Here is a 9,218-nt window from a genome sequence, read left to right as displayed (position 1 = left end):
TATTCCTCTACTGCTTCACTTTGTTGAATCTGTGATTATGGTTTTCTTTCTGCAGGTTGCAGGGTTGTAGTTCTTGATTCTGATGTCTGCCCTCTAATGTATGAGACTAAGAGGATTTTTCAAGCTTTCTGAGGGGAAGGACTAGTGGTGGGTAGAGCTGGGTATTGTCCCTCTGGTGGTCAGTCTTGCACTCAGTAAAACTTTAATCTGCTTGTCTGCTGATTGATGGGGCTGTGTTCCCAACCTCTTTGTTGTTTGGCCTGAGGTGACCAAGCACTGGAGCCTACAGACTGTTTGGTGGGGCTAGTGGCTATTTCTGGAAGGGCTGACTCCAATGAGTACTTTGCAGAACTGATCCTTCCAGTGTCTTCATCCCTGAATTGAGCCATAGCCACCCTGAACTCTGCAGAAGACCTTTCAATATTGCCAAGCAGATCTTGCCTAGTCTCTGATGGGTTCACTATTTTTCCCCCTCTGGGTCCTAGTGTGCACAAGACTTTGTGTGTGCCCTCCAAGAGTGGAGCTTCTGTTTTCTCCAGTGTTGTGGAAGTCCTGCAATCAGACCCCAGTGGTCTTCAAAGCCAGATTCTGTGGGGACTCTTCCTCCCATTCCCTGACCTCCAGCTGTGAAGTTTGACATGGGGCTCAGAATGCTCCTGTGGAATAACTTCTGTGGTATAATTATTTTTCAGTTTGTGGGTCACTTACCTGCTGGGTATGGGATTTGATTTTATTATGACCACACCCCTTCTACTGATTCATTCTGGCTTCTCTTTGTCTTTGGATGTGGGGTATCTTTTTTTGACAGGTTTTTCATGGTTGTTCAGCAGTTGTGAATTCCTTTCACATGAATTTCATTTCATCACTGCACAGATTCTCTAGTTGTGGCACACAAACTTAGTTGCTGTGCAGTGTGTGGGATCTAAGTTCCTCGACCAGGGATGAAACCCATATTCCCTGCATTGCAAGGTGGATTCTTAGCCACTGGACCACCAGGGAAGTCTCTGAGATTTATTTTTAAATGCTTAAATACCTAAGATACATTGATGAACAGATAATGATTACTAGGCAGAGTTTTCCGCAGAGACAGACCAATACAAAAAATGCATCTATATCTATATCTATATCTATCTACCTATCTATCATCTGTCTATCTACCTATCTATCCATAGAGAGACAGAGAAAGAATTTTCTCACACAAAAGTAATGATTGATAAGCCTGAAATTTCTAAGTGGGTCTGACAGCTTAAAATTTAGGTAAGAATTGAAGCTGCATCTTGAGTCTGAATTCTGTAGGACAGGAGTCTGGAAATTTAGGCCAGACTTCTATGTTGCAGTCTTAGAAAGAAATCTTTCTTTCTTGATTTGTATCAGTCTTTTTTAATTAAGGCTTTTAGTTGATTGGATGAGGCCCACACAACATTATAAAAGGTTAAGTGAAGTGAGTGAAAGTCACTCAGTCGTGTCCGACTCTTTGCAACCCCATGGACTGTCCGTGGAATTCTCCAGGCCAGCATACTGGAGTGGATAGCCTTTCCCTTCTCCAGGGTATCTTCCCAACCAAGGGATCGAACCCAGGTCTCCTGCATTGCAGGCAGATTCTTTACCAGCCGAGCCACAAGGGAAGCCCATAAATGTTTATATACTTTACTAAAAATTTACACACTTAAATGATAATCACATCTAAAAAAATTATCACAACAACATCTAGATGGTTGCTTGAGCAGCCTAGACAAGTTGTGGTCCACCCTTTGCTTGTGTGGCATCCATACACATCTTCTTAAACAGTACTAAATCTGCAAATAAAAAAATAACAGGGTGGACTGGGTAAAAGTGCTTAAAACGTACAAAATTCAAGTTAAAAGACAAATAGATATGGGGATGTAATAACAGCATGGTGACTATAGTTAACAATACTGTATTGTATCTTTAGAAATTGCTAAGAGAGTAAATCTTAACAGTTCTTACCATGAGAAAACAATGTGTACTTATGAGTGATGATGTATGTTAACTATATATACATCTAATACAATGTTATATCTCAATTTAAATAAATAAATAAGAAGGTGTCAAGACTTTCTGGACTAGAAAAACAATATTTAGCTATAAGCTAAGCTATTTAAAAGAGGCATCTAACATATAAGGACATGGAAAAGTTGAGAGGAAAAAGGATTAAAAAAGATAATTGAATCATGCAAATAATAACTAAAACAAAACTGATATGGCTTTAGTAACATTAGAAAAAATAAAGCTTAAGTAAAGAGGATATATAAGAGGATTACAAGGAGAGGTGCTGATTCTAAGCTTTGCGTGAAGTTAATAACATCTTTCAAAATATATAACTAAATATGGTATAGAATGAAAGGAAACTGACAAATTTACCACCATAGTAGGATATTTTCAACACATTTTTTCTCAATAATTATCGCATTTAAAGGGAAAAAAATGAAGATAGACTATTTAAACCACATGCTCAACTGGTTATATCTAATCGGTATATACACAATGGAACCAAAGTTACATTATTTTTTTAGCTCACTATGATATAATTTCAAAACTTTTCCACTTACTGTATCATGAAACAAATTTTGACAAATTTCAGAGAACTAGTGTTATACAGACATCCTTCTCCAACAGCAATAATTAGAAAGTATTAACAAAAAGAAAAAAGAAAAAAACTGATACTAGAAATTGAGAATGTGTTTTAAATAACTTATGATCCAAAATAAATTGTAATGAAAACAGAAAATATTAAAAAGTGAACAGTTGTTGAAATGTGTCTTCAAATATGTAGAATACAGCTTAAACAGTACTTTAAAATTTATGATCTTAAATGTTTACTTTATAGAAGGATGAAATATAATTTGTGAATGACACAAATTCAGAAATTAGTTTAAAGAAAAGAGAAAGAGCAAAATTACACCTTTCCTTATCTTTTTCTAAAATTTCATTTATTTGTCTACTTTTGGCTGTGCTGGGTCTTTGTTGCTGCATGGGCTTTTCTTTAGCTGTGCTGAGCAGAGCTGCTGTCTAGATGTGGTATGCAGGTTTCTCATTGCAGACTGCTCTTGTTGAGGAGCACAGGCTCTAGGGTGTGGACTTTAGTAGTTGTGGCATGTGAGCTCAGGAGTTGTGGCTCCTGGGCTCTAGAGCACAGGATCAATAGTTGTGGCACACAGGCTTAGTTCCTCCACACAGTTTAAGCAGCTCCACAGTCTGTGGGATCTTCCTAGACCAGGTTGAACCCATGTCTCCTGCATTGGCAGGTGGATTCTTTACCACTGAGGCACCAGGGAAGCCCCTCTGCTTATCTTTTGTATACCCAAAGGTATACTAATCTTCTCCCCCAAAAAGAATGCAAAGTCCTTGGATGAGATTCACTCTTCTGTTTGATATTCTATAACTTAAATACTATGATGTAAAGTTAAAATGTATATGTATATATGTGTATGTATGTACATATATATAAGGAAAGTCAATACACTTTATGTTTCATGATAAGAAAATGAGAGGAAAGATTTAAAGACATTTGCTTAATATAAATGTACATGTATATGTAATATGTAAAATGGATATATACTGTACATTTACAGGTTTATATATATATATGTGTGTGTGTGAATATATATGATATAATTCATAAACACAAACACATGCATAGCAACATAAAAGAAATACTCATAACAATTACAATCTTCATTTCTATAATTAGTCACATGGTTGTAGCTGGATAATTATCATCTTTCATTACACATTACATATTTCCTGTGCCCTCAGCAAGTACCTCAGATAGTTGTGGGTTTTTTACCTTGTGGGGTGATCCAAGCCATTCCTGAAGTTGTCAGGGACATTAGTAGTCCTACCTGAATTAGGTTGTTGTAATTTTCCATTGACCTTAGTCATATAACATGGTAGCATTAAGAGAACCTTAAGGGATATCCCCAATTCCAGACATACTCTTCCTTATCTCTGTTGTAGATGACCAGTTCGATTTATTTCCCTTTGGTTGTTCATATCAATTACCCCAACCAGGACAGTAATTTCCTTTTGTCTGTTGATCATGTGGTATGAGCCCAAAATGGCTAGGTGGCAGTCTTAACTTCTGGTTCATTATTGTTTCTCCTGGTCTTCATACTTCTCCTTTTGGAAGTAAGATCTCTAGGCAAGCAGAGCATAAGTTTCTGAGAACTAAAAGCACAAATTTGCCTAATGTGTCCCTAGAAGTAATAGTGAGTGGTGCCCCTCCCGTGTTCACCCTTCGATTGCTGGACCTGTGAAACAGCACCACACAGTGGCCACTAATTTAGAGTGTACACAGCCAAGGAGAACCTGGCCTCAACTAAGCAACATATTGCCAAAGAACTGGTGCTATAATTGAGTCTTCAGAATATCACCCCCCTGTTCTATCACGCCCTCTGCTTCAGGAGAGCATGGTAAGATCAATGATTTTCATAATCATGGGCCCATTGCCATGCTTCTTTCTCTGTGTAGTAAGTTCATTGATCAGAAGCAATGCTCTTGTAGAAGAGTAACATAACAGTAGATGAGGCATTCCACTGTTGGTACTACTACTGGTGCTTTTGGCAGAAGCATTGCATTCAAAGAGTGAAAACCTCATCTTGAAAAAGTGCCTATCTCCTTAAAAACAAAAATAATGCCCTTCCTTAATGGGAGTGATACAAAACACCCTGATGTTGGGAAAGACTGAAGGCAAAAAGAGAATGGTGTGGTGTGGCAGAGGATGAGATGGTCAGATAGCATCATCGAATCAATTGAACATGAATTTGAGCAAACTCAAATAGTGAGAGTTTATAAATAGCAGAAGATAGTGAATGGCAGAGGAGCCTGGCATGCTGTAGTCCATGGGGTCATAAAGAGTCTGCCAGGACTTAGCTACTGAATAACAACAGCCAGGTACCTGTCTGATCACCACAGGAATAGTGTTACATCAGGGATTCAGTGCTGGACTCTCCTGCTGACACTTGGCCCATCAGCAGTGACCATAACAAGGTAGTCCTTGGTGAGTGATGTTGCTGAGCCCAAACATAAAGCTTATCCCTGCCACTATGACCAGTTTGTTCATAAGCCCACTGAGCAATGATAGGTCTGGGGAAACAGGCTGACAGGTTATCCCATCCATCTGATTATTAAAATCTTTCTCTGCTAAGGTCACACTTTGGTGAGCATTCTCATAGGACACAAATATCTTCATAATTTTTAACATGTTAAGAGAAGTCTTACCACATATCTTTTCTCCAGACCTCTTTACCAATTTTCCAATCATGTTCCTTCCAAATATCTGACTATTCACTAAGCCTCTGGCCATAGCAAATGAATCTGTACACAGTTGCACATCTGGTCATTTTTTCTGCCAAGAAAAGTGAATTACCAAGTGCGCTTCTTGAAGTTCTGCCCAGAGAGGAGAATTTCCCTTCAGTACTGTTCTTCAGGGATGTTCCAGAAAGGAACAGTAAAGCAAGAGCTTTTCATTTTAGGCATAATACCTGTGTAGGTGCAAAACCATTTGTAAACCAGATGAGTCTTTCTTCCTGTCAGCTGATTGTGGAAAACTCTTCATGGAGCAATAGGTACAGGTTGGGAGAAAGAAAGTGCTATAGCAGGAATGGGAACCAGGGGCATTTGGGCCACACCTTCATGTAACCTATTTGTGCCTTCAGGGCCTGCTTGGCCCAAAGTTATATAAACCACTTCCAGTGGTATATGTGATGGAATATTATCATGTGTGCCCAATTCTATGGCTTAGTCAAATGACACAGTTGATGATAGGCAACTCATATTGCAAGGCAACTTGGTGACCATGATTAAACCTTTAGTCTCAGAGCTATTTCTCAAAAGGATAGTAATGATCTTTGGAGGATGGATCCAAAATTTTAAGGGCTTTCCCTGTGATTTACCTATAGGAACCTTCCAAAGCTCCAGACAACTTCCTTATGTGCCACTAACACTTCAAGCACCGCTGGATCTGCTGAATCATAAGGTCCAAGTGGCAGAGAACAGCCTGGACCTGATGCAGAACTGTCACTTGTCTTGGGCCCCACTAAAAACTAGCAACTTTTTAGGTCACTCCATAAACAGACAAGAGCTGCAAATCCAAATAAAGAGTATGTTATTAGCAAAATCCACAAATATTGTGTCTTCAAAATTCCACAGGCATTGGATCTCTTTTTTGTTTATAGTAGTAGCCAGATGCAACAATTTATTATTTACCTCAGAAATAATATCTCAACATCCCTAATACCACTAGATGCCTATATATTTCACTAACATAGAAAATCACTGAATTGTAGTAAAATTTATTTCTTACTCTTGAGACATAAAGGTCTTACTGATAAGTCTTCAAATCCCAAAGATTGCCAGTAAGTCATCAGAAACTAGGAGAGAGGCATAAAACAGGTCTCGGGAAAATAGAAAACCTCTGGCTTACAATTTGATCTTGTCTTGAGCTTTGCAGCCTCCAGAATTGTGAAAAAATAAAATTTTGTTATTGAAGCTACCTAGACTGTGACACATTGGCAACCCTAGCCAACCAATACGTCTGAGTACTCAAGTAAATGTATAGCAGCTTTATTTATGTCAAAACTATAAATGCCTCACATACCCATCAGCAAATAATTAGATTAAAAATTATGAGTTATTCATTCAGTAGTTTACTAATCAAAATGTCAACTACTAATATAAGGTGAAACATTCATTATGCTGAATGAAAGACAGCTTATACATTAAAAATAAATACTGAATCTCCACAAGAAATAGGATACGATTTACAACCAGGTCACATCTATGCTTTTAGATTTCTATATTTCTTTTACTAAATGGTAATATTCATTGACCTATTGACTGCCCCTTCTCCTATAATTCCAGATTACTAAGTATATTAAAATGAGTCATTATCTTGAATATAAGTATTTATTACATGTGAAAAATAACTACAAAATCATACAGAGAAAAAATAATTTTGTCCTTTCATAAAGTTTCTACAAGGTAAAACAATTTTGTCATTTCTGAAAGTTGACTGATTTCTACAATAAAAAATTAGTTTTGTCAACTCCTAAAGTTAACTGATTTCTACAATATCTCTACATATTTCTAACAGGGTGACTTTTCCAGAATTATAAAATTTCTGTTAAGTTCTCCTTCCGCACATTGAAATCTCTTTAAAGGAACACAAGAATTTACCAAGAATAGAGAGTTAAAATTTGTATAAAACCCAATAAGTTATACAACTAGAACCCAGCAAATGCTCAATAAATAGTAATTATCTGTATCTTATGTTATATGAGATCATTCCTAATAAATAAGGAAAGTTACATTTTGACATGACCTATTACATTCTGCTAATTTGTCCATTTTCTGTCTGCCCACTCTCTTCCAGGTAGAGAGTGCCTGTAGAGGAGGCAGCAAAGGAGCTCCAATGTAGAGAAGTGTCTCAGTTTACATTTTGTTAGAGATTAATGTGCATAGAAGAATAACAGACATTATTTTAGAGTAAGTCTAGTATTAAACTAATAACTAGAAACCAGATTCCTTCCTACAGCACATGTCATTTTAATGAAAAAATATGAAAAACAAAACAGAAAGTTAGCTGACATCTATTGATTTATCCTTGCCAGTAATCTAAAAGGTCAGTATATTGTAGCTATATAAAAAATAATTATTGATGTTTTGTCAATTATGTCCTTTATGTCCTCAATGGGAAGTTGGCAAGTTGTTTAGACTCTCCTTGAAAATGAAAGTAAAAATAAATGGGTTGTTTACCAATTTGCCTGGATTTTAACGCCAGACACTATTCTTCCTTCTTCATTAAAAATAACTAGTATTTAAATTAACTAGTATATTGTGAACAAAACTATAAGTACAAGTATGCTTTTAGTTTTTAGTGAACTTTGAACAGATTTATCTGATTTACTATCAGAAAGAAAAACACTGGGCCGCTAAACCTCATTCCTTTTTTTAAATTGCACTCAGCTTTTCCTTTTAGAAAGGCCAATATCAAAACCCATTAATTCTTAAACTGCTACCACAAATTTACATGCAAGAATCTCCAGTATGCAGAAAAGGCAAAATTGAAGTAAATACTCAGTTAGCAAAGGTTCTGGTCACTGGTCTTATTATGTTAAGAATTTATTGAGTAGATTATACCTCAAAAATGAAATAGATAATTAGGAGTGTAAATGCTGGCCTCTGAAATTTGGAAAGTAGAATTGGAGTTGGATATTCTAAGTCACATATGTATAGATGTTTATTGTTCTAAGGAGGATCCCCCCTACAATTTCCACATCCTTAAACCTTACAAACAAAAAGAGGTCAAATATTCTATATCATTATATCAACTTATGTGGCTTTACCCAAACCACATTGACAAGATGTTTCAGTTTCTTAATGTGGTACAATGAAAGAATACCATTTATAAAATCTGGCCAGAAATAAAAGTTGCATGTACTGCTGAAAGAGAAAGACTCCCCTGGAGGTCACCATTTGGTCATCTTTATTACTGGAAGATGATGAGGCAGGAGTATTCTAGTGAGGAAGCACAATTTCGTAATCATTCTCAGCTGTACAGGAAGAAGACCTGATAGTGCAAGGTTTCTTGAGAAGGGCATATTCTGTTTCTGGCCCTTCTCTTAATGGTCTCACTCTCTTTGTGATGTTCTCATAACCATCATCACTGGAGTTCAGGGAGGGTCTCCGATAGGGCCTATGATTAATGACAGTGTAGCATACTTCTTCACAACCACTGACATTCTCATTTTCCTGCAAGTACAAAGAAAAAAGAAATCAAGGATCTAGAATCAATCATCAGATTTGAACTCTGTACTCCACTACCCGTCCTTTTTTCTTGTCTAATGATGATCTTGCACTTCAGGTATTCAAGCCCCTTTCTCCAAGCCCTAATGTCTTAAAGACTTCATTTTAGCAACATATCCTGCTTCAAACTACCACTAATTCTGTTTTCATTTCACTACAAATAATAAAAGAGAATAACAAGACACTGTTATCTCCCTGAACATCTAGAGAAAAGTAGTTGTATAGTTTATATCACACATACTGAGGTATAATATATGCAACAATCAGAATCACAGATCTATAAGTAATTAAGCAAATTGCATAACAATTCTTTATAGGATAAAATTTAATATAATTAAGAATCTAAATACATTTTCAATTGTATGGACCATGAACGAAAAATTAAAATACTG

At 36.6% G+C, this 9,218-nt stretch overlaps 1 protein-coding gene across 1 annotated transcript in view; it reads right to left on the bottom strand.

Annotated features, from left to right (window-relative positions):
* Positions 1 to 2,204: 2,204 nt before the first annotated feature.
* Positions 2,205 to 9,218, bottom strand: part of GCSAML (germinal center associated signaling and motility like) — a 48,311-nt gene continuing 41,297 nt past the window's right edge. Inside the window, exon 5 of the mRNA XM_042250405.2 lies at positions 2,205 to 8,772. Within this exon, the coding sequence (XP_042106339.1) occupies positions 8,539 to 8,772 (234 nt within the window). The 3' untranslated portion in view covers positions 2,205 to 8,538. The remainder of the gene's footprint in view (positions 8,773 to 9,218) is intronic.

The sequence above is a fragment of the Ovis aries genome, chromosome 5 (genome assembly GCF_016772045.2).
Source record: "Ovis aries strain OAR_USU_Benz2616 breed Rambouillet chromosome 5, ARS-UI_Ramb_v3.0, whole genome shotgun sequence".
Classification (NCBI taxonomy): Eukaryota; Metazoa; Chordata; class Mammalia; order Artiodactyla; family Bovidae; genus Ovis; species Ovis aries.
This window is presented reverse-complemented; position numbering and strand designations above follow the sequence as displayed.